Source organism: Callithrix jacchus, chromosome 9 (genome assembly GCF_049354715.1).
Source record: "Callithrix jacchus isolate 240 chromosome 9, calJac240_pri, whole genome shotgun sequence".
Lineage (NCBI taxonomy): Eukaryota > Metazoa > Chordata > Mammalia > Primates > Cebidae > Callithrix > Callithrix jacchus.
Window position 1 is genome coordinate 109,534,757 of NC_133510.1, and position 26,638 is coordinate 109,561,394.

At 43.0% G+C, this 26,638-nt stretch overlaps 1 protein-coding gene across 9 annotated transcripts in view; it reads left to right on the forward strand.

Moving 5' to 3' along the window:
* Positions 1–26,638, forward strand: part of RFX4 (regulatory factor X4) — a 179,468-nt gene that overhangs the window by 92,318 nt on the left and 60,512 nt on the right. For 8 of the 9 annotated variants that reach the window (XM_078337185.1, XM_035258516.3, XM_035258517.3 and 5 more), the window contains 4 exons: positions 6,538–6,599; positions 10,990–11,203; positions 13,359–13,436; positions 20,313–20,476. In XM_078337185.1, coding sequence (XP_078193311.1) covers positions 6,538–6,599; positions 10,990–11,203; positions 13,359–13,436; positions 20,313–20,476 — 518 coding nt within the window. Of the gene's footprint in view, positions 1–6,537; positions 6,600–9,202; positions 9,386–10,989; positions 11,204–13,358; positions 13,437–20,312; positions 20,477–26,638 lie in introns of those variants that run through there. The other variant, XM_035258521.3, reaches the window with a different exon arrangement.

Below are 26,638 nucleotides of genomic sequence, written 5' to 3' on the forward strand. Positions count from 1 at the left end.
AAATAAGATGCAAGCTGAGATGTGAGGATGAGTAGACATTAGGCAGAAAAAGAGAGTGAAGAGAGGGCTCTGGACAATAAGAACATCCTGTGGGAAGGGCCAGAATAAGACAGAACACAATGTGTTCATGAAACTTGGAAGAAGTTCCATTCCGTATGGCCAGAACATAGGAATTGGGAGAGGAGTGGGAGAGCTAAGCTGGAACAAAGGTGGGGCCAATCAGGCAGGACCTGATGGATGTGGGTTTTGTTTAGAGGCTTCATGAAGTGGTTGTGATGGGGCATGACAGGAAGCAGGGCCAACGAGACCACTGAAGCAATCCAGGTGCAAGACCATGGTCCTGGGATAGGTGGAGATGGGAGGATATGGGGTAGAATCAGGAGATGAAGATGGGGGTAGAACTTGGTCACAGATTGGAAGTGGCACATACTCTACCTTCTGGTTTGGGGAAGGGTGAGTTCTGGTGTGGTCAGGCAATGGGGAAAGGCTCACGTAGTGGAGGGCAGACTGGGTGGCTGGATGGGCTCTGAAGGCACAGGTAGTGAGGAAGGAGAGAGAGTTGAGGGTAGAAGGTGCAGAGGTATGGGCCTGGGAAGCATTCAGGAAATAGTGCAACACCAAGTAGTCTGACTTGGACAGAACCTCGAGTTCATCTAAGGAAATTTAGAGAGAAAAGATGGAAGCAAAGAGTGGTGTCTGAGTTTCAATCAAAGGAACCTCTGCTAAGTCAGGTGGCCATAGAGAATTGCCAGAGGCCTCTAGGTAGAGAGGTAATGATCTGGATCATTCCCTCAGTAAACCTACTTGGGGACCTGCATTGTGCAAAGAGAATGATGTTTTGCTTAGCATTTTATTAAGCAGTAGTGTTTCACTGCCAGATTGCCACTTGAGTGGATGCGGGTAAATTTCATTCAGGAGGAGACATGGGCTGCCTGCTAATGTTACCATCCCCTCAGCTGCTTTCCACCTTCCCTAGCCTATTAGGTGCAGAGCCCTCAGATCCTGTTCATAACAGTGGCCACCAGAACATGTCCAAGAGGGTCAGAGTGCGGAGAATAGAAATCTTCACTGAAGAGTTGATGAGAACGAGAAATCATTTCGTTCCTCAAACACATGTAATGTGTAAATGCAGGAATATGACATAAAAGAAATAAAGTTTGCTGGTAAAGGAAGGAATGTGAGGCTTGGGGACACTTTCATTCATCCAGAAGCCATAGCATCATGGTGGTAGAGTGTTAAGTCCGACTGGATGCATTCAAATCGCAGATCTGCATCTGAGCTGCGTGGCTTTGTGCAGGTTGCTTAGCCTCTCCAAGCCTCAGTTTCCTCATCTATACAGAGGGAAATAGTGGAACCTGGCAATGGATTGTTATGATGATCAACTGAGATAATACATGTAAAGTGGTTAGCACCGTGCCTGAGCCAGGACTGGAACCCGGGTGAACCCGACTCCAAAGCCTGTGTGCCTAATCACTGTTTACCATTGTTTCCCAATTCACTAGGAAAACAGAAAGGAGGCAGCTAAAGCTGCATGGGAAGGGCTACAGGGCAAGTGGGAGAGGCTCAGAGAAAGCTAGGAGTTCCTTGGGTGTGGGTAGAAACAGTGTGGCCTTGGCCTTCCAGGCACAGGGAACAGGACTGTGGATGTGGGGCCAAAATGAGCGTCAAGCTCTGATAAGTGGCTGGATTTTAGGCTGGGCAGCTGGGCAGGAGTCGATCACAGAGGGCCTCATGGACCAGCCTGAGGAGCCTGGCTTTTTATTCAGAGTGGGCAGCAAGAAGACACTCAATATTTTCAATGAGGAAATGAAATTATTATACTGGCATTTTAGGAAGATCCTGCTGCTGAAGGCCTGGCATGGTGGCATGTACCTATAGTCCTAGCTGCTCTGGAGGCTGAGGCAGGAGGACCTCTCAGATCTAGGAATTCAAGGCTGCAGTGAGCTAGGATGACACCACCACTGCAGCCCAGTCAACAGAGCGAAACCCTGTCTCTAAAAAACAAATCCCACTGGTGAGGCAACAAGATTGGTGGCAGGAAAACCAGTTAGAAGAATGTTTCTGTGGTCCAAGCAGTGGGAGATGATAGTGGGCTAGAGCAGTAGCGGGGATAAGGGAAGACAGAGAGAAGGGGCCAGGTTTAGGAGATGTCCTGAAGCCAGAATCAACAGGACCCATGATTATGCAGTGTTAGGAAAAGAGGAGTCAGGGAGGACTCTCCTGTTCTGTCTTAGGTAACTCAGTGGTGGTTGAGCTGGTCACACAGATGCTAAAACTGCATCTATTGATCTATACATTGTTCAAAAAGAATAAGTAAAAACCATCAGCAATGAAGAGAGTCACAGATTAAATTGATCTGTGAATTCCTAGGCCCCATGCTATGGCTTGATAATGCCTCAACATCACAGTGCATAGAATTACAAACGCACTGATTGTACATGTTACTGCCTCGCAGAGGTAGAACAAGTGACCCCAGAAGGCCACTCATTTCCCAGGGCCATCTGTTACATCTCTAGAACACAGTTGGCAACCCCTGGTACCTTAACCTAGGGCCAGGAATCAGGGGCTTGGCCTGTATCGCTTTATAGATGTTAACGTAGGATACCATTTGGATAAACACTTAGAAAGATTTCAGAACTTAGCCCCGTCTCTTAAATCAAGTTATCATAAGGCTTAGCAACCAAACAATACAATGCTTCTTTCTTTAATTATCTACCTATTGGTTACAGAAAATAGGAAATGATTTTTTTTTTTTTTTTTAGAAAAAAGGAAAGAAAGAAAAACACTATAACATTCTGGTAGATTTTAGGTGTTTCTTCCAAGATTATCTTGAACTTTCACTGTCATTCCTAATAAATCCTTTTCTATTTGCAAAAAAATAGTTGATTTAGTACATGAATATACAAACCCTTTCTGTTCTACCCACAATCCCAATACCCTAACAAATATCCATTTTCATTTTTCCACATTACCTGTTCATTCCTGTATTTCTGGAAACAATTCCGTTATATAACTCTAACATAAACATAGATTAAGTTCTGCCATTTCATTTAACATTATAAACATTTTTTGTGTTATGACATAGTTTTCGTTACCATCAATTGTAATGGCAATTATTTCATAATTTCCATGGGATGTATATACACTATCATATTTTTAGACAATTTTCTATCATTGGACATTTGTTGTTTCAAATTCTTCACTGTCATTAGTAGCCACACATTTAGCTTTTTCTTATTTTAGATTATTGCCTTGGAATTAATAGATGAAAAATATGAGTATTTTAGGGCTTCTTACATGTTTTTAAAATGCTTTGGGGAAGGGTGTACTAATAAATGATATCATCAGCCATCTGAGTATTCCAGTTGTACTACGGCTTTGACAGCACTAAATATTATCCTTTTCGAAGTATCTATGAATAACAGAGGGTTAAACATGACGCCTTACTAGCCAAATGCAGTGGCTTATACCTGTAACCACAGCGCTTCAAGAGGTTGAGGTGGGAGGATCACTTGAGGTCAGGAGTTCAAGACCAGCCTGGCCAACATGGCAAAAACTTGTCTCTACTAAAAATATAAAAATTAGCCAGGCATGTTGGTGTGCATCTGTAGTCCCAGCTACTCAACAGGCTGAGGCAGGAGAATCGCTTGAACCCAGGAGGTCAGAGGTTGCAGTGAGCCGAGACATGCCACTGTACTCCAGCTGGGGCAACAGAGTGAGACTCTGTCTCAGAAAAACAAAAAACAAAAACATGATACCTTGCTTCAGTGGTTGTGTTCATTTGTATAGGAGAAAATTTTCAGACCTAAACATGAATACTTCTGCTTTTTCTAAGCAACTAATATGCACTTATATTGATAGTGGAATTCTTCTGACTCAATTGTATTATCTTCTTCTCTTGGGTGGTTAGGAAACTCAGAACTCACTTGAAACCAATGTGAAAAATCCCCTGGCTCAATTTTCCTTGTTTTCTTTCTATCTCTATCAGCATGTCTATGTCTGTTCAGTAGTGTTGCTTTGTGAACAGCTGCTTCAAATCCTGGCTCTGAAGGCATTCATATGAAGAAAGTCTGTCGGGCTTGGCCGCAGGTTAATATAAACCCACGGTGATGAGGCCACTAAACCTGGTTGCAGTCTTGGGCTGCACTGCTAGACAAAGTGTTTAAAGAGCACTGTTACCGACCCCATCTTGAATGACTGCCTTTTAATCAGGTCACAACAGTTTGAGAGGGACATAAACAAAGTAAGAAGCTTGGATCCTCAGTTTACAGGAGTCAGGGTTAAAGAGATGGGATTTATTGCCTACAAAGTGGTACCCTTAAAGAATTCAGAGAATTATTGCATCATTTTTTCAGTACGATCACAAGATGATATTTTAAAAGCCCCTTTTACTTCCAAAGTGGTTTCGTGATGCGATTGCATTAGATTCTCTAAACATTCTTGTGAAGTGCATCTTTTTTCAACCATTTTCAGATGCCGAAGTGCTGGCCCATCCATTCTCTACACTGGAGATGGTCAGCTCCCCAGTGTAGAGAAATGCTCAGTCTTCATGCTATCTGTTCAAGGTTCTCAATTTCTCACTAAGTTGTGCACTTGTTTCCATCCCACTGATGCCATTTTAGTTGAGATGACCAACACCTAGCCCTCCAATTAGGGGAAAACTACACAACTCCCTTAGACCTCAAATGTCACAGGAGGAAATTCAGGCATGGAGAGGTTAAATAGGGTGTCCAACTTCAAACAGCTAATAGGGTCACAGTCCATATTTGCTGAGTGAATGAGTAAATCAATCAATGAAAGTATTGGTGTGGATAAAAGAGGGGTGAATGGATCAATAGAGACATTCATCCCCATCCCTAGAGAAAGCTCTCAAGTCTTATGTCCTACCAATAAGAAATCAGCAACAACATCTCTTTTCATGAAGGCTTGCTCCCTCTGACCATGCATGCCTGCTCAACGCTTACCAGGAGGGAAGGGATTCTGGAAGACTTTGGTTACACTTGAAAAATCCCAAAGGGTCATCTGGACAATCAGTGGTAATAATGGGTAACATTTTGTAAGTACTTACTAAGTGCCAGGCACTGCTGCAAATTATTTACATACATTCACTTTTTAAAATTTCATAATGATTCTCTAGAGGTTATTATCATTCCCATTTTACAAATGGGGAAACTGAGTCACATGGCTATTAAATAACTTGCCCAAGGGCACCCAGCTTAACCAATGACTGAGCTTGGATTTAATTCAGGTAGTCGAGTTCCAGAGTTCCTGCAAGTAACCCCTGCACTGTCATACCTCTCCACAAACGTCATCTCTATAAATCCCAAGGAAAGGGGCCCCATGGTTATGTCTTCACCTTGAGAGATGCTCTCTCTTCCCGGATTTCTTGTGAATTGGTGTGGTTTTCTGGAGCAACAGCGATTATCATCCTCTTCTCTGCAGACAGATAAAAGATACCTTCAAGTTTTCATTCCTTCATTCAGCAAATATGGATTGAGGTCTTCGCTTGTGCCAAACCCTGTATGAGTTCCCTGCTCTCATGGAGCATGTGTACAAGTAGGAATAGAGGACATAAACTAAGCACCCAAAGAGCAAGTGAGCAAGATAACTTCAGATAGTGCTAGGTGATAAGAAGACAAAGCAGGGCCATACGACCCTTGTGCTACTCTACACTGGCTGGTCCGAGAAGGCCTCTGGGCAGAAGGACATTGTCTAGACACCTGAATGATTTAAGAGGAGGCAGTCTTGAACAATTAGAACACATGGACACAGGGAAAGGAGCATCACACAGTGCAGTCAGTAGGTGGGGGGCTAGGGGAGGGACAGAGTGGGTGGGGAAGGTGGGGAGGGATAATGAGGTGAGAAATACCAGATATAGGTGATGAGGGGGATAAAGGCAGCAAACCACCTTGCCATGTATGTACCTATGCAACGATTTTGCATGATCTGTACATGTACCCAGAACTTAAAGTACAATTAAAAACAAGAAACAAAAAAAGAGGAGTCAGTCTTGTGAAGAGCTGAGTGAAATTCCACTCCTGGCTGAAGTGCAAAGGCCCCCAGTGAGGAGCAATGCCGGTGTATTTGTAATAGAGAAAACAATAAAAAGCCAGCGTGGCTGGGATCTGGTGAGTAAAGGTGAGAACTGTAAGAGAGGAAGACCAGAAGGTAAGCAGCTTGAGTTACAGAGGCTAAGTGTGGGTTTTAGTTCCAGGTGCCATGGAAGCCATTGGAGGGTTTTAAATAGGGGAGTGGCACGTTCTGGACCAACTAGAACTCTCCTTCCATCGTAAGTAGGAGGGGGTGAAGCACAGAGTGGCCAAGTGAGACCCCCTTAGTATCTAGAGCCCCACAACCATCCAAGCATGCCCTACTCTGACACCAGTAGTCTTCTCCAGGGTCTTCACAGACTTTTAATAATTCATTGCAACCAAGGATCTATGTTTTCCTCCCTTCTGTAGGTGGCTGTTTGTAAAACTCAGTCACTGTGCTCCCAACTCTTCCCAGTTGGTAACTGATTCTTCTGTTGACTTGCAGATCATAAGGCAGCAGTTTCCTCAGTTAACGACCAGAAGACTCGGGACCCGCGGGCAGTCAAAGTAAGCACTGGGCGGCCATTCCACCTGCAGAGCGCACATCCGTGGGCCTCAAGACAGGCCAGACCCTTGGCTCTTTATCCTGGGCTCTGTCTGTAGGCCTGGCAGAAGTCTGGGCCTAGAGGGAATATGGAGGAGCTTTATGATTGCCAGAGCCCTCTCTCGGGACTCCTGAAAGAGAGGTTGTCCAAAAGCCCCAGATGAATTGGCTCTGTTGCTTTAAGGAATCTGATTTTGTACCACCCTGCTTTTAGGTATATTTTATAAAATAGTCTTGGGCCTCATTGACAGGATCGCCTTGTGGCTTCTGGGATGATCACCAGGTTATTTGGACTGTTTTGCTGAGTAAACTCTGCTCTCCTAGTATCCAGTAGACCAGAGAAGCAAAACTGTACTATTCCCTGCATGGGAGATGGGGCAGAAGAGTCCAGCTGCACCACAGTCCACAAGGGCTCACTGCTTCCCATTCATCAGTTGCGTCAACCAACCAACCAACTCATGTTTTATCTTTTCTGTGTGTCACATATGTGGTGCTAGGTACTGGGAACACAGGAGCAAATCAGTTGCTGCCCTCATGGGGCATACATTCCGGTGGGAAAACAGACAAAACCGAGAATCAGATTGGGACAAAGAGAGTTGTAGCAGAGAGCAGCAAAAGAGGAATGGCCAGGGAAGGTCTTTCAGAGGAGGTCACATTTAAGAAAAGCCCAGAGGAGTGCAGAAGGATGTGCAGACACTTGTCTGCTAGACATGAGTCAGCAGGAAGGGAATCTCTTCCTATATTGCTCGACTCTCATTAAAATCTGGATTTATAGGACTGTCCTCTAAAAATGTTTCAAAAACTGTTGGATGATAACAGGTGTTCCATGAAGAGCAGCGGGCCCTCTAAGTTTGGTAAACACTAAGTTTAAACGGTTTCCTTTACTGGAAGGCTTCTTAGAACCCTTAAGATGCTAATGTACAAGGTGACTCCACTAGAGGGTGCCTGATTATGCAGCATTTCTAAGCATTTTGACCACATGGAGCAGGTCAGCACATAGTGACCTATAAAACACTGTAACTTTTTAGAAAAACAACCATATAGGACTTATAAGAGTTGTCTTGTCTCAAAGGATATGTCAAAAGCATATCCAGTACTCTCACCCTGTGCCAAACCCCTGTCCCTCACCAGCTCCTCTCATCCCTGGGCAGCACGTTCCCACCCTCCAAGGGTGGGTTTGACTGTGGAGCCAAGGTAGGGAAAGAAAATAGATGATCAAACTGGGAAAAAACCTTTTTTGGTAAAGTTCTGAAAATAATGAGACTAATTTTTTTTGGTGTGGCTCAGAAACTCTTGAGCTGATCTCTAAAGGGACTTTCAGAAGATTGTTGAACAAAGGACCTCTTAGAATAAATTCCTAATAATTTTCCAAGATGACAATTCTGAAACAAAAGCTCAGTTATAATTTTAAAAGTCTGGTATTTGTTTAAAAGTGAGGTTTCAGCCTTGGTTTGAGTACAAAAGCCAGGTTCTTCCTTGTTTGCTGGTGAACACATAGTAGGCGATTCAAAATGTTGGTCAAACAGAGGAGCGGATGTATAGAAGGATATGGAATAAATGAAAATGAAGTGTTTTCCTCTAGCTCATGGTCTTTGAAGAATCAGTGACTACAACACCTTGTTGCTCATTTCTAAGAAGAGTAGACATAGTAAAGACATAGTAAAGGGAGAGCAGAAACATTTCCCATCCTGCACAAACGAAGAAAATTTCCTTCTGTCCACATGGGAGAGTCTGTTTTTGCTGTGTTTTTCTTTTTCTTTAACCTCAAGGTTGGCAAATTGGGCCATATCTTCTGTAAAAATTCTGTATAATCAATTTTATTGTATCTTCTTACATAAGGATACTCCAAAGTTGGTCACACCTTCTCCCAGTTGAAAGGCAGTGAGAAGCTCTTGCTTCCAACCTGCATCATTGACCATGACAGAAGAAATCTGGGGGGTGGGCAGGGCATGGTGGCTCACGCCTGTAATCCTACCACTTTGGGAGACTGAGACTGTGGATCACTTGATGTCAGGAGTTCAAGATCAACCTGGCCAACATAGTGAAACCCTGTCTCTACAAAAAATACAAAAACTAGCTGGACATGGTGGCACGCCTCTGTGGTCCCAGCTACTCAGGAGGCTGAGAAAGGAGAATCGCTTGAACCTGAAAGTCAGAGGTTTCTGTGACCTGAGATTATGCCACTGCACTCCAGCCAGGGTGACAGAGCACATTCTACACGTGTCCCATTTTTTTTAAGAAGAAAAAAAGAAAAAAAAGGGAAATCTGGCGAGTGGCTGGTGAGGAGTGTGGGAGTGTGTTGCCGCGCCCTACAGAACTGAACTAGAAGAACTTGAGATCAGAGCAGTAGCTTAACCGTGGTTGTTGATTTTAGCTACGTGAGGTCTGAATAGTCAAGAAGTGGTCTGGTCTGAACATATTAGACGATCCAGCTCTTAAGAAGTTATAAAGGTGAACTTTTTAAGGTTAGGGAGGTGTGTCATAACTGTCATCCCACCTGAAGCCACCGGAACCAGCACCCTCCCCCACCCACAAAGTGACTTCCTGGTGGAAAGGCAGTTACGACAGTTGGGAAGTAGTAGAAGACAGGGAAGGTACAGAAAGCAGACTTAGCTCAGCACAAAGAAGAATTTTCTGATAACCATACTGGCAAAATGAACTGGGCTGCCTTCGGAGGGTCTGAACTCTTCATCCCAGAAGGCATTCAGATAGATTCGCGATGCCCACTAAGCAGCAGTATCACAGAATGGTATCAGGAGTAAAAGGGGTTGGGGAGAGGGAAGGTTTTGACGTTCTTATCTCTTCCCTCCTTGAGAAAGCCCTTCCCATAACTCAAAATGCTTTCTCATCTGTAATATTTTGTGACTTTCATCATATCTCCATGGGTAAAGAAAAGTAGTTAATATGTTGTGCAGTGTTCCTGAAAGCAAGGTCCATGGGTGACTGAACATTTGTATTGCCCGTGGGACTGTGAAAATCTACTCTAGACCTACTAAATAGGAATCTGTAAGGGTGGGCAGGGCCCAGGAGTCTCTAATGTTTTTTTTCCTTCTTCTTTTATTCATAGCCATTAGATTAGCAGGTATATTTTAATATGTTTTGTAGGTGATTATTTGTAGTAGTAAAGTTTGAGAATCACTGGCTTAGTGGCTCAAAGCACTTAGGAGGTTTAAATCTTGCCTCTGCTACTTACTCACTGGATGATCTTGGGTGTGTGACTTAAATTCCCTGAGTCTTAGTTTCCTTATCTATAAAATGGGGATAATAATTAATTCCAGGCTTATGGGGATTTTGTGAGATTAAGTAAGATAATATGTGTCAAGCACTGAGTACCAGAGATTTCAAACTGATGTGCTTTAGAATTACCCCTGCGGTGCTTGATTCATTGCTGATTCTTGGGTCCTATTCCTAGATGTTCTGAATCAGTAGGTCCTGAGAGAGGCCCCAGGAATCTGTATTCTTATTAAATTTTATAAATTATTCTGATAAAATCAAAGTTGATAAGACCACCTTGCAGTGTTTTCAGGAGGATAACATTGTGGCTTTGTAGTCAAAAGGACCTGTGTTCAAGAACTTGTTCTTCCCCTAAAACAGCTATAGGACCTTAAATTATTTGAGCTTTCTTGCCTCCATTTTCTCATGTGTAGAAAGACTGTAGTAATTTCCATTTTTGGTTATTTTTCAAATTAATGCATGTAAGTCCTTTGCAAAGTACCTGGCATATAGCAAGTGCTCAATAGATTATAGCTAAAGTCTAAACAAAATGCAACCTCCAATCCCTTATTAGTCTTAATTAAAAACATTGCTAATATTAAACCCATTTTGAGTTAATAAAAAGTTCTGGTCTTCATTTTACGTCAGTGTCAACTGAAGCACTGAATTTACCTTTTTAAAACTACAGTTCTTTGAGACTCCCATGTATTGATTAAGAAAAACATGGGCCAAATAAATTTTTGTTGGAGGTGCAGTTAGTAGTCACAAACATATCCTGCTTGGTCCCCACAGAGAAGGGACATTCAGGTGCCGGGATCCCATTTGGCTAGACATCAGAAATCAAGTACTAATGGAAAATTTTTCATCTCCTCTCTGCTTTGCAAAGTATTTGACTTAACATTTTCTGTAGGAGGCAATTTTGGTTATTTTTGCCTGCCTGATTGACGGCTGGTAATGTGGAACTTTGGTTTAATTCTGTATTTCAGAGATATTAGCCTTACAGGAGAGTTAACTCTTCTATCCCCAGGTAGGATGGCCCCAGCTTTCCTTGGCCTTGGGCAACCCTCCCAACTCAGGGAACCTCACTTAATGATAGTACATGTGGGTCTCTCTCTTTCTCTCTCTCTCCTTATGGCCCAGGTACCATTACTATGGCATTGCAGTGAAAGAAAGCTCCCAATATTATGATGTGATGTATTCCAAGAAAGGAGCCGCCTGGGTGAGTGAGACGGGCAAGAAAGAAGTGAGCAAACAGACAGTGGCATATTCACCCCGGTCCAAACTCGGAACACTGTTGCCAGAATTTCCCAATGTCAAAGATCTAAATCTGCCAGCCAGCCTGCCTGAGGAGAAGGTAACCAACCACACCTGAAGTGACTATTTGGGGTGGGTGGTTTCTCTCTCTCTCTCTCTCTCTCTCTCTCTCTCTCTCTCTCTCTCTCTCTCTCTCTCTCTCTCTCTTTCTCTCTCTCTCTCTCTCTCACACACACACACGCACACACACACTTTTATTGCAAAACAGCGAGTTTAAAAATATAAAGATAGGAGTCCAGGCAAGGCATGGTGGCTCATGCCTGTAATCTCAGCACTTTGGGAGGGCAAGGCAGGTGGATCACTTGAGGTCAGGAGTTTGAGACCAGCCTACCCAACATGGTGAAACCCTGTCTGTACTAAAAATACAAAAAATTAGCTGGGCATGGAGTCAGTAATAATTTCTGTAATCCCAGCCGGAGGCTGAAGCAGGAGAATTGCTTGAACCAGGCAGGTGGAGGTTGCAGTGAGCCACGATCGTGCCAGTGTACTCCAGCCTGGGCAACAAAAGCAAAACTCCACCTCAAAAATAAAAAAGAAAAGAAGGAAAAGAAATCCAAATAAAGCATGGATTATACTTAATAATAATTTATCACTATCAGTTTATTAGTTGTGACAAATATACCCTAGTAATGCAAGATGTTTACAATAGGGGTGAGGCATATGGGAACTCCTAAATACTATCTTTACAACTTTTCTGTAAATCCAAAACTATTTTAAAATAAAATTTACTCTATCATGTATCCCTGTGTGTCTATCTACCATCATCTATCTTCTGTCTACCTACATACTTTTCCTATGATATTATGCTGTCTCATTTCATGAGGAAAGAACCCCTCCTCTGAATTGCTTTCCCACAGAATAAAGTTCATTTTCCCTTGTGCTGCAGGGGAGTTGGTGAAATCATAGTCTAATAGTCAAAGAAGATTTTATAGGTCTAATGAATCTGACAGTTTTGATCATAGAATATTTGGAGCAAGTTACTGGAAAAACAAATTTGGGGAAGTTTCCCATGGAGTCTCACTCTATCACCAGGCTGGAGTGCAGTGGCACGATCTCGGCTCATAGCAGTCTCCACCTTCCAGATTCAAGCAATTCTCCTGCTTCAGCCTCCCGAGTAGCTGAGACTACAAGTGTGTGACACCATGCCCAGCTAATTTGTATTTTTAGTAGAGACGGGGTTTCACCATGTTGACCAGGATGGTCTCGATCTCTTGACCTTGTGATCTGTCTACCTCAGCATCCCAAAGTGCTAGGATTACAGGTGTGAGTCACTGCGCCCGGCTGAGTTATCACATATTTAATGTACCCACTGATGCAACCCAGTGTTGTCCTAACATGTATGAGCTTCTACAAAGTCTCCATGTCACACAAGGATCTGGGATGCAGTGCAGAATGAGATGAGTCCTGCTTTTAGGAAGCTTAGAGTCAAGCAGGGAGACAGATGCTTGTATAAGTCAACTTAAATTTACATAAAATGCATGTCTATGTTCTGAAATGAAGGAAATGAACTTGTATCTGTAAAAGATATGTTAAACCTAAGAACTCGATAAATATTTTTTTCTTAAATTTGCTTTTTTTTGTCAATAAACACATGAACTTCCTGCACCATGGATTTAAAATTCTCAGATAATTTTTTTAAAAAATCATAAAAATTACTGGATAAATGGAGGGGGAGATTATTTTTTTTTTTTTTTGGCTAAGCACATTGCAGAGAATTTCCAAATGTCTTATGATGACTTAGGCAGAATCACTTCTTCTTATAAATGTACCTTGGATTTTAACTTTTTAGTGATCTTAGCCAGTGAAGAGAATTTAGTTCTATAAGCCCTGCTTAGCTCTGTGTGCCAGGCACTGTGCTAGGTGCTGGATACATGAGCATGAGTAAGATACCATTTTTATTTCCTAGAGCTCACTGTCTCAGGGGGTGGAAAATGGGGGCAGAGGGAGAAACCAGTGGGTTCTGTATCTTGGGGAGAAACACTCTTGTGCTCTGCGAGCACAGAGGAGGGAGCCAAGGGTCAGAGAATACCACCTAATGAAAATCAGTCTCACCTGGGTTTAGTAGGTTGAGTAGGTGTTAGGTGAATTCCATCCCCACTGTAGGGAAGAAATGACTTAAACTCTGCAAGTCCAAGGGCAGCAGCAATGTGTATTAATGTATGTCTTTGTTGTTGATCCTCCACCCACCCTCACAGGTTTCTACCTTTATTATGATGTACAGAACACACTGTCAGAGAATACTGGACACTGTAATAAGAGCCAACTTTGATGAGGTAGGTCAACAAGGGTTGAGCTGTGACTACTCGGTATTAAAATATTCTAACACTAGCTCCTATTTCATGAGCTCCTGCTAGGTGCCAGCCCTGGCGTCTGGAAGTCCCTCCCGGATACCCATTAGCTCACTTCATTCTCTCAGGGATCCCATGAAGCAGGTATGATTATGATCCCCATTTTACAGCTCTTACCTGTGTATGGCTGGGGGCATGGCCTCCTCCTCTGACTGGTGAACTGCCTCCTGCCCTATCAGCATGCTAGGAAGACCATTTTATCAGCATATCATGACACCGAGGATTATAGATCCAGAGAAGCTAACTACATTTTGGAAAATATATATATATATATATATAAAGCTTTATTCTATTTTGTATATTTAATCTATTCCTTTAATCTATCTATATATTTAATCTATTTCTTTGGTACATTTGGAGCTGATGACCCTCCAATTCCCAAGGTCTGATCCATAGAGTTCCATCAACCAGTAGGGCCATCTTTAAATACAAACAATGTAAGAAGTCCATTTTATTTTAAAGTATTGTCATTAAAGAATGGAGAGGAGGAAATGAGAAAGGATGAAGGAACAATAACCAATAATAAAGTTATGTAACTTTATTATTTTTTTTGAGGGAAGATAATGTGGTCCCTAAAAGGGCTATTAAAAACCCAGTGGTTATGGGTGGAAGAGATCCCAGCGATTCCTTTGGTGTATGTGTTGTGGGGAAGGGGTGCTATTGTAGGTGGAGGGGTATAAAGATGATGTCAGGTACAAAATCCTCTCCTGTCCTTGTCTGTGTTCCCACGGCTGTGTCCTTTAGCAGCGAGTTTGTTGAGCACTTTCACTATCACTTTGCTCATAGACACAGCTCCAGACGAGATGCAGCATGTTGGGAAAGCACTGTTCTTCCTTCTCTTGACCTTTATCCACTAGACTTCTAAGGCTTCTCTCAAATTACTCGAGCAACCATTTCAGTAGATTTTTTTCTTTTAAGAAAGAAAATACCCTGCTTTCTTTCCAGCTGTTACCTGGCTCTGTCTTACATTCCAAAGATCACTGAGATCAGGACAAATAATGATTCATGACTGGCTAAGACAACACTAGCTGCTGTAATGAATAACTCTCCAAATCTTAGCGCACTGGAAGTTTATTTCCCACTCATGTCACAATCCAGTACAGTTGTTCTTGGTTGGAAGGCTGGTTGCTGGGGGTGGATCAGGGACCCAGGCTCCTTCCACCCTGTTCAGCTGATGGGTAGGAAAACGAACTACTAGGAAGGCATGCTCCTTACTTATCCTTGTCAGCTCAGAAATAAAATAGCACTTCTGCCCATATTCCATTAATGGGAGCTGGTCCCATGGCCCCACCTTAATGCAGAGGGGACTGGGGAGTGTGGTCCCTCACTGGGCAGCAGCTTACACTGCTCAGATCTCTGATGGACATCTCTTCCTCTCTGCCACAGTAACCAACAACAAAATTAGTGGCAGTCCTCCCTTATATTCATAAGTAGCTTATTCATCTCAAAACTCACTCTCATTTTATTTCATTTCATTTGCTTAATGCCAGCACTTACTGGGTCCCATACACTATTGGAGAGACAAGTAAGACATAGCTTATGGGATGGGAGGGGAAGGCATGCAACCAACAACGAGGATGGAGAATATGTGGTGAATTTCTGCCCCAGAAACATTGAGGGGCAGTTGCTGCTATGGGAAGAGTGCCAGGCTTCAAGTCCCAAACTTGGATTCAAGAGCTGTCTCTGCCTTTCAGGCCTCAGTTTCTCATCCTAGAAATGAAGATTTAAAAAGTCATCCCCATCTATTTAATTCACAGTGTTACTAGAAGGAAGAGATAAGACTGTGTCTGATAAAAGCTCTTTGTTAACTGTAAACAGTCATACAAAAGCTTGTTCTTTTCAGATGTATCAACGGGAGTGTTGGGAAACGTGGCCAAGGTCACACAGTTAGTTAAGGCCAAAAGTATGACAAGATCCTTTGTTACCTGATACCCTTAGTCCAACGTTCTTTCCACCCCACTGGCAGGAATGTTTGGTGGCTGCTTTTAAGATGGCTAATCAAGATGTGACTCATTCTTCTCAGCCACAGAGTAATGAAAGAAGACGTTTTACCTCTGATGAGCATGGCTTTCTCCTACAGCTGAGAAAAGTCATTGGTGAATGGATGGTGGATGCATCTGGTACACCTTGACTTTACAGTGTGTTTCAAGTCTTCCAGGTCTTAAATATCAGTTGAGGTTACAACTTACGCTAGTATCACAGCCCTAAATTATTGGATTTGTTCCCTTGTTCATTGTTTATCTCTACCACCATCACTGAGGGCAGGAACCTCATCTATCTTGTTCACTACTGTATCCTATCCAGCCATACTTCTAGGCTCTCAGTAAATATTTGTTAGGTGAATGAGTGGATGAATGGACGAACAGGTGTAGAAATGCCATTGGCATATAACATTGTCAAACAATTAAAGAATGCAAATCTGCATGTAGGGGACTCAGGAATATCTTCTCCAGACTACATTGCACAACAAGCTGTAAAGTTCAATAGTCTTGTGATTAAGTCTCAGATCCCCCACCGACTATCCTTTGACCTTGAGCAAGGCATTTAACCTCTCTGAGCCTGGATTTCTTTTGCTACAAGATGAAAATCATAATTATACCTACCTTATAGTAAACATGAACTTGTAGATGTAATGTGTCTGATTTTGTTCTAGAACATGATAGATGGTAGGCATTTTTGTAATTATTTTATTGAGATCCTTCCAAACCTGTAGCACTTAGGGACCCCCATTGCAAGCCATCAGATGTGTTTCCATAAGGTGCCAACATTCAGAATGAACTAAATATTAACATGGAAAAAGAAAGAGAAAATTTGCTTGGTATTCTTAAGGAAATCATCTCCTAATATTTCACTGAGCTGAGAGACAAAAGGCAGAGGGTTCAGGAGGCTGAAACAGACACCGGAGGAAACTTTAGATAATTTGGAACCGTTTGCCTCTGATTCTTTCACTGTTTATGCTGCAAGGTGTAAGGAGAACTTATCAGAACTTTCCCTTCTGCCTAATAATGTTTCCATTTGTTAAATGCCCACATGATGCCAAGCATTTTAAATAAGTTGTCTTGTTTTACCCTAATAGTAGGAAGACATCATCTTCATTTTACAAAAGCTGGTAACCCTCATAGTTATGTATTTAGTACTGTGCTCCAGATTCAATTGACTCGAAATCTAACTTAACAAAGCCAAACCAGAGCTCTTAATTTTCTGCCCCAAATCTGTTTTCCCCAAGTCTTAGATTGCCACTACTCTCCACCCAATTGCCTAAGCCACAAACTTCGATCATCCCCTTTCCCTCACCCTTCAAATCTAGTGCACTAGGAGATCCTGTCAGCTCCACCTTCTGCAGGGAAACACTGTCTGTCCATTTCACGCCTAACATCCAAGCCTTAGTGCTTGAGCGAAGGCTCTTCTCCCTCCTTCCTTTTCCTTCTCACCTGGAGGAACAAGTATCATTGGACAATAAATGGCCTAAAATGCAGAGAGTAGGAAGGGAGGTCAGAACTGGAGAATACACCTTTTACAGAAGACACTCAGGAAACTGAGGACTAATCAGCCTTCCCTGTGCAGCTTGAACAGGCTTCAGACAGATGCCTGCTAAGGACACTGATTTTGAACAGATTTGTTTGAATTCACACAACAGCTGATCATTTCCAGACGTTCTGCTAGAAATTGCTCATATCAAAAAGCGGGTAAGACTGCCTGCAAAAAGACCCAAGTAAGGCAAATGAATTCAGAATCTATCAACTCAAGAATCGACTGGGCAGAGCTTCTTACTCAGAGTTAGAGGAGCAGACAAGAAGGCCCAGGACCTGACCTGAGGCTGAGGCTCAGGGAGTGAGCTGGGATCAGGGGACAGTGGAGGGTCCTCTGGAGGGCAAGTACCTTGTCCAAAAGTCGTAGCCATCTCCAGGCCCAGGCCACACTAATAATCAGGCACCAGGTGTTTCAATGACAGAACAAAAGTCTTGATAGGTGAGCGGAGCCACAGTAGGGATCCTGGCTGGGTAATACTCAGAAACGTAGGCAATAAAGTCTCAAACACTTAGAGCAGGACACTGATCTCTTGAGCCCAGTAGTGGTAGTGCCTTCATGAATAATAGTAGTAATAACAGCTAACCTTTATTAAGCATCTATGATGTGCCAAGCACTATAAGCATTTTTTAGAAACCTTTACCAAAACCTAGGCAGTAAATACTGCTTGTATCCCCATTCCACAGAAAGGAAACCGGAGCTTAGAGATATTATACTCCTCATTGGCAGTGGAGCCAGGACTAGAACCCTGCAAGTCAGTCTTCACTCACCCAGATTTTGTTTTAATTTTCAATCTGGACAAAAACTTTGCAGTATTTCCACTGTGATGGAATAAACAGGACTCTAACTGAAGTCTTTTCAATTTACAGACCCGACTTCATTCACCACTATAATCATGTTTTTAGCAATCACCACTTTCCTCCTAGGAAGTCAGAGGGGCGTGCCTTTCTCCCCGTTCCTTATCCTCCAAGCCTTCCAGCCAGTGCTTCCACTGGGAAGTCCAGGCAGTCTGCAGGCATCAGGGCAGCCTATTCACAGGAGGCTGAGATGGAGTTACCAGGCTAGAGTCAGGGCATGGCTCCACTAGCCAGAGGCAGCTTGGTCAGAGGAAAATTAGGCCTACCTCCTTGGAGGGGCCTTAAGGATGCTGCAGGTTACCAGGGCAGGGGCAGAAAGCTGGGAAGTGGGCAGCAGCCTAGGGAGAGACACGGGCCTCAAGAATGGGGTAGAAATCCAGTTACCATGTGAAGAACACACTAGCCCTAAGAGAGACTGTGGAAGGACTGAGGCAGACATAGGCTGTATCTCATTTATTCCCTGATTGACTGGCTTTGGACAACTCATCTCTCTGCTAATAAGAGTAATGATTCTCAGCTACAGTATTATGACTACTACATGAAAGAACCTAAGTGAAGTACCTGGCATATAGTAGGTAAAAAAGAAAGCTAATGGTGGCTGGGTGCAGTGGCTCGCACTTGTAATCCCAGCACTTTAGGAGGATGAAGCAGGTAGATCACCTGAGGTCAGGCATTCGAGACCAGCCTGGCCAACATGGCAAAACCCTGTCTCTGCTTAAGAAAAGACAAAAATTAGCCAGGCATGGTGGTGCACACCTGTAATCCCAGCTACTCAGGAAGCTGAGACAGGAGAATCACTTGAACCTAGGAGGTAGAGGTTGCAGTGAGCAGAGACCACACCATTGCACTCCAGCCTGGGTGGCAGAGCAAGACTGTCCTCCCAAAAAAGAAAGCCAATGTCAGTAATACTTACTCCAAAGGGTTAGACTAGAGGGACTCAGTTACCTCCCACACCGAATCAGGATTGATTTGGGGAATCAGGGATGTGGATAATGCTACATATGGAGCTCAAGAATGCCCATCTGTTGGGGAGAGAAGGAAACATGATTCAGAAACCAAGTCAAGCCCATTGGAATGTATAAAAATTGCGAGTTTGTGTTCCCCACCTTCAAGATGGGCTGCTCCCAACTGAAGATGTTAGCTGTTAGCTGAAGTCTAGATATTCTTGAATGTTTTATGTACACCAGTTACTATCTTCTACTATTTCTCTTCACTTCCCTTACCTTTCCCACCCCTCTACCCCCTATTCTACTCTCCCCAACCTCTAACCCACAGTTAAAAGACAGAGCTATAGAGGAGGTGGCAAGGGATTCTCTGCTTTAGACATTCACTCTGCCCTTCATTCAGTAGCAGTGTGGCTCAAGGTCCAGCCATCATCATATTAATTATAATAATCACATTTCTGAGTGCCTGCTATATTCCGGTTCTTTGCTAGTGGTTTGGGGATTTTTAGTCAGTCTCTGCAGGACGCGGTGGCTCACGCCTGTAATCCTAGCACTTTGGGAGGCCAAGGCGGGTGAATCATCTGAAGCCAGGAGTTCAAGACCAGCCTGATCAACAAGGTGAAACTCCATCTCTACTAAATATACAAAAATTAGCCAGACATGGTGGCAGGTGCCTATCATCTCAGCTACTTGGGAGGATGAGGCAGGAGGAGAATTGCTTGAACCCAGGAGGAGAAGGTTGCAGTGAGCTGAGAGCACACCACTGTGCTCCAGCCTGGGCAACAAGAGCGAAACTTTGTCTCAAAAAAAAATCACATACACTTCATGTGCCCACATAGCTTACCACCCAGGTATCACCATCTAGCATCCCATATGGCACCCACTGACCAGGGATCTTTGGGAAATGGAAGACTTCTGATATGAAGAACCTCTTGCACTTGACCCAATCTTTGACCCAATTTGAATCAGCAGAATTTCTTGTGTGTGGCACCTACTCTCCTCCCTTCAACCACACTCCTTTTACCTGTGACTCCCATGCCTTTCCCTTCCTTCCCAGAATATACCCAGGGACCCCTGAAGTTCAGTGGGCTCAAAGAATAGTGAGTACTAGTGCTCTGACCTTTTAAAAAACAATGCCCCACCTTCCCTTCCTTAAACACTTCCCAGACCCCAGTAAGCACTGAAGGGGCTGATGGGTGAAAGAGCTTCATCTTTTGGGGCAGTGGACCCCAGCTTGCCAGGCTAGGTAGAGCCCCAGCAGTGAGCATGTTGCATGCCTAGGCAGAGGGAAGACTTGGAGCAGGAGAAACTCCCAGGTCCTCCTCCAACACGACAGGCTGAGGGTAGCTTCTGCTGCTGCAGGGGAAGTCAATGACAGCATTGCAGACTGGGTTGGCCTCGGTGGAGTCTCAAGCTTCCATTGGGAGGGCCCTGGGTAACCTCATGGTTCTTCTTTCTGTGGGTCAATACAGGTTCAAAGTTTTCTTCTGCACTTTTGGCAAGGAATGCCGCCCCACATGCTGCCTGTGCTGGGCTCATCCACAGTGGTGAACATTGTCGGCGTGTGTGACTCCATCCTCTACAAAGCTATCTCCGGGGTACTGATGCCCACCGTGCTGCAGGCATTACCTGACAGGTGGGCATGCTTATTCTTGTCTTCCTTCACGGCTGGTCTACAGAAGGGATTGTTCTGCTTCTCTTTTACGGATTATAATCATGCACTGTCCAGAGGCCTCCCTGGTAAAGACCATTAATATTGAACTGTTAAATATTAATAGTTTATATTTTGGAATATATATAAACTGTTAATATTTTGAAGCATTTGTGTGGTTTAAAATTCAAAGGTATAAGATGTACAGTAAGCAATATCCCCACCAGACTCCTGTTCCCCAGACACCCCATTCCCTTCCCAGAGCATCAAATATAATGATTTTCTTGGCATCTGTCCAGATCTGATATGCACATGTAATTAATACATATACTATACTCTTTTTCTTACTGAAATGGTGACATATACTATATACTGTTCTGTGCCTTGCTCTAAAACAAAACAACTTAACCTTGAAGTTTATGCTGGATGGTTTCCATACCCATCCAGACACACTCTCTACCACACTTCATGCTGCCTTCTGCTGGGGCCAGGGGTGGGGCATATGCTACCCCTGGGCCACCACACAGGGCGCCTCTCAGGGAGGGATGGAAGGAGGAGACTGAAGTCAGGAGATGGATTCTCTGGCCCCCTCGCTGTGAGATTGTGTCGGGCTGGCCGGGTTCCCTCACTGGGCTGTGTCCCCTTCCAGGCAACTTTCCAGATTGTCCTTGGGCACAGGGTGGGTGAGAGCCTGTGCTCCCAGCCTTAGGTTGCAGCAATCTCCCTTATAGTTCCTCTACCCCTGTCCACACTTTTGTGACGTGTCCCTTGTACATACACCCATCCATTTGGGTGTATTTCCTGTTGGACACTCCTTCCTGTTGGAACTGTTACAGAGCACATTCCATATCCAACTATAAGGAGCTTTTTTCTTGTTTACAACTGTATAGAGTTTCACCATCTTGCATTTAATCAGTTATCTTGATATTTCCAGTCTTGTCCTATTACAAACAACACTGTGATGAATGACATTTTATTTACCTTTTCTTTTTTTTAAAAACATGGTGGAGTGTATTAGTTTCCTGTGACTACTGCAACAAATTACCACAAACTGGCTGGGTGACTTAAAATGACAACAGAAAAGTTATTCTCCCACACTTCTGGAGGCCAGAAGTCCTGAATCAAGCATTGGCAGGCTCTGAGGCTCTGAGGAAGAATATGTGCCGTGGCTGTCCTCTGCTTTCTGGTGTTGCCAGCAATCCTTGGTTTCTTGGCTGGCAGACGCATCACTCTAATCTCTGCCTCCAACTTCACAGAGCTTCCTGCTCTCTGTGTGTGTGATTTTAAATGTGTATACCTTTTACCCATGCCCATCTCACTGCACTGGCTAGAATCTTTAGGATGATGTCCTAGCCTAGGCAAGGGTGGACATCTTTGCATTTCCCCTGACCTTAAGGGGAAAGCATTTGGTATTCACTATAAAATACAAAGCTAGCTGTAGGTTTTTATATCAGGTTGAGAGAGAGAGAGAGAGAGAGAGAGAGAGAGAGAGAGATTATTATTATCATTTGAGATGGAGTTTTGCTCTTGTTGCCCAGGCTGGCGTGCAATGACGCAGTGTCAGCTCACTGCAACCTCTGCCTCCCTGGTTCAAGCGATTCTCCTGCCTCAGCCCCTTGAGTAGCTGAGATTACAGGTGTGCACCACCATAGTCGGCTAATTTTTATATTTTTATATAAAAATTATATAAATAGGGTTTCACCGTGTTGGCCAGGCTTGTCTCAAACTCCTGACCTCAGGTGATTCACTTGCCTCAGCCTCCCAAAGTGCTGGGATTACAGGAGTGAGCCACTACACCTGGCCAATTACTATTTTTTTAAGATGAGGTCTTGCTCTGTTGCCCAGGCTGGAGTGCAGTGGTGCGATCATTGATCATAGCTCACTGCAGCCTCAAATTCCTGGGTTTAAGTAATCCACCTGCCCCAGCCTACATAGTAGCTAGAACTATAGGCATGCACCACAGAGTCTGGCGTGTGTGTGTGTGTGTGTGTGTATTATTATACTTTAAGTTCTGGGGTACATGTGCAGATCTTGCAGGATTTATACACATGCCACGGTGATTTGCTGCTTCCATCCCCCCATCACCATCCCCCCATCACTTACATTAGGTATTTCTCCCAATGTTATCCCTCCCCAATCTCCCCACCCCCTGCTATCCCTCCCCTAGAACCCCACCTCCCAACAGACCCCAGTGTGTGATGTTGCCCTCCCTGTGTCCATGTGTTCTCATTGTTCAACACCCACCTATGAGTGAGAACATGTGGTGTTTGGTTTTCTGTTCTTGTGTCAATTTGCTGAGAATGATGGTTTACAGATTAATCCATGTCCCTGCAAAGGACATGAACTCCTTTTTTATGACTGCATGGCATTCCATGGTGTATATGTACCACATTTTCCTTAACCAGTCTCTCATTGATGGGCATTTGGGTTGGTTCCAGGTCTTTGCTATTGTAAACAGTGCTGCAGTGAACATACGTGTGCATGTGTCTTTTTAATAGAATGATTTATAATCCTTTGGGTATATATGCAGTAATGGGATTGCTGGGTCAAATGGTATTGCTATTTCTAGATCCTTGAGGAATCACCACACTGCCTTCCATAATGGTTGGACTAATTTACACTCCCACCAACAGTGTAAAGTGTTCTTATTTCTCCACATCCTCTCCAGCATCTGTTGTCTTCAGATTTTTTAATGATTGCCATTCTAAGTGGTGTGAGATGGTATCTCAATGTGGTTTTTATTTGCATTTCGCTAATGGCCAGTGATGATGAGCATTTTTTCATATGCTTGTTGATCACATAAATGTCTTCTTTTGAAAAGTGTCTGTTCCTATCCTTCACCCACTTTTTGATGGGGTTGTTTTTTTCTTGTAAATCTGTTTTAGTTCTTTGTAGATTCTGGATATTAGCCCTTTGTCAGATGGGAAGATTGCAAAAATTTTTTCCCATTCTGTTGGTTGCTGGTTCACTCTAGTGATTGTTTCTTTTGCCATGCAAAGCTCTTAAGTCCAATTAGATCCCATTTCTCTATTTTGGCTTTTGTTGCCATTGCTTTTGATGTTTTAGTCATGAAGTCCTTGCCGATGCCTGAATGGTATTGCCTAGGTTTTCTTCTAGGGTTTTTATGGTGTTAGGTCCTATGTTTAAATCTTTAATCCATCTGAAATTAATTTTTGTATAAGGTGTAAGGAAAGGGCCCAGTTTTAGTTTTCTGCATATGGCTAGCCAGTTTTCCTAACACCATTTATTAAACAGGGAATCCTTTCCCTATTGCTTGTTTTTGTCAGGTTTGTCAAAGATCAGATGGTTGTGTATGTGTGGTGTTACTTCCAGGGCCTCTGTTCTATTCCATTGGTCTATATCTCTGTTTTGGTACCAGTACCATGCTTTTTTGATTACTGTAGCCTTGTAGTATAGTTTGAAGTCAGATAGCAGGATGTCTCCAGCTTTGTTCTTTTAGCTTAGGATTGTCTTGACTATGCTGGCTGTTTTTGGTTCCATATGAAGTTTAAGGTGGTTTTTCCAGTTCTGTGAAGAAGCTCAGTGGTAACTTGGTGGGGATAGCATTGAATCTATAAATTACTTTGGGCAGTATGGCCATTTTCACAATATTTATTCTTCCTAACCATGAGCATGGAATATTTTTCCATCTGTTTGTGTCCTCTCTTATTTCCTTGAGCAGTGGTTTGTAGTTCTCCTTGAAGAGGTCCTTCACATCCTTTGTTAGTTGTATTCCTAGGTATTTTATTCTCTTTGTAGCAATTGTGAATGGGAGTTGACTCTTGATTCGGCTCTCTCTGTTTGTCTGTTATTGGTGTATAGGGATGCTTGTGATTTTTGCACATTGACTTTGTATCCTGAGACTTTGCTGAAGTTGCTTATCATCTTAAGGAGATTTTGGGCTGAGGCAATGAGATCTTCTAAATATACAGTCATGTCATCTGCAAATAGAGACAATTTGACTTTCTCTGGTTCTAATTGAATACCCCTTATTTCTTTTTCTTGCCTGATTGCTCTGGCTAAAACATCCCATACTGTGTTGAATAAGAATGGTGAGAGAGGTCATCCTTGTCTACTTGCAGTTTTCAAAGGGGAATGCTTCCAGGTTTTGCCCACTCAGTATGATATTGGCTGTGGGTTTTTCATAAATAGCTATTATTATTTTGAGATACATTCCATCGATAACCTAGTTTATTGAGAGTGTTTAGCATAAAGGGCTGTTGAATTTTGTCCAAGGCCTTCTCTGCATCTGTTGAGATACTCATGTGGTTTTTGTCTTTGGTTCTGTTTATGTGATGGATTACATTTATAGATTTGCATATGTTGAACCAGGCTTGCAACCCCAGTATGAAGCCTGCTTGATTGTGATGGGTAAGCTTTTTGATGTGCTGTTGCATTCAGTTTGCCAGTATTTTACTGAAGATTTTTACATGGATGTTCATCATGGATATTGGCCTGAAATTTTCTTTTTGTTATATCTCTGTGCCAGGTTTTGGTATCAGGATGATGTTGGTCTTGTAAAATGAATTAGGGAGAATTCCCTCTTTTTGTATTGTTTGGAATAATTTTGGGAGGAATAGTACGACCTCCTCTTTGTACATCTGGTAGAATTTGGCTGTGAATACATCTGGACCTGGGCTTCTTTTGGTTGGTACACTATTAATTGCTGCCTCAACTTCAGCCCTTGGTGGTGGTCTATTTAGGGATTCAAGTTCTTCCTGGTTTAGTCTTGGGAGGGTATATGTGTCCAGGAATTTATCCATTTCTTCTGGATTTACTGGTTTATGTGCATAGAGGTGTTTGTAGTAATCTCTGATGGTAGTTAGTATTTCTGTGGAATCAGTGGTGATATCCCCTTTATCGTTTTTTTATTGCATGTATTCGATTCTTCTCTCTTTTCTTTTTTATTAGCCAGGCTAACAGTCTATCTATTTTACTGATCTTTTCAAAAAACCAGCTCCTGGATTCATTGATTTTTTGAAGGGCTTTTTGTGTCTCTCTCTCTTTCAGTTCTGCTCTGATCTTAGTTATTTCTTGTCTTCTGCTAGCTTTTGAATTTGTTTGATCTTCCTCCTCTAGTCATATTTAATTGTGATGGTAGGGTGTTGATTTTAGATCTTTCCTCACTTCTCATGTGGAGATTTAGTGTTATAAATTTCCCTCTAGACACTGCTTTAAATGTGTCCCAGAGAGTCTGGTACGTTGTATCTTTGTTCTCATTGGTTTTGTAGAATATCTTTATTTCTGCCTTCATTTCATTATTTATCCAGTAGTCATTCAGGAGCAGGTTGTTCAGTTTCCATGTAGTTGTGCAGTTTTGAGTGAGTTTCTTAATCCTGAGTTCTAATTTGATTGCACTGTGGTCTGAGAGACTGGTTGTTATGATTTCCATTCTTTTGCATTTGCTGAGGAGTGATTTATTTCCGATTAGAAATTCCATTTGACCCAGCAATCCCATTACTGGGTATATATCCAAAGGACTATAAATCGTTCTACTATAAGGACACATGCACACAAATGTTCATTGCAACACTGTTTACAATAGCAAAGACCTGGAATCAACCCAAATGCCCATCGATGATAGACTGGACTGGGAAAATGTGGCACATATACACCATGGAATATTATGCAGCAATCAAAAATGATGAGTTCGTGTCCTTTGTAGGGACATGGATGAATCTGGAGAACATCATTCTCAGCAAACTGACACAAGAACAGAAAATGAAATACCGCATGTTCTCACTCATAGGCGGGTGATGAACAGTGAGAACACATGGACCCAGGGAGGGGAGCACTACACACTGGGGTCTATTGGGGGGAATAGGGGAGGGACAGTGTTGGGGGGAGCTGGGGAGGGATAGCAGGGGGAGAAATGCCAGATGTGGGTGAAGGAGAGGAAGACAGCAAATCACACTGCCATATGTGTACCTATGCAACTATCTTGCATGTCCTGCACATGTACCCCATAACTTAAAATGCAATAAAAAGGAAAAAAAAATTTTAGAGTAAGTGCAATGTGGTACTGAGAAGAATGTATATTCTGTGGGTTTTGGGTGAAGAGTTTTGTAGATGTCTATTAGGTCCACTTGGTCCAGATCTGAGTTCAAGTCCTGGATATCTTTCTGAATTTTCTGTCTCATTGATCTG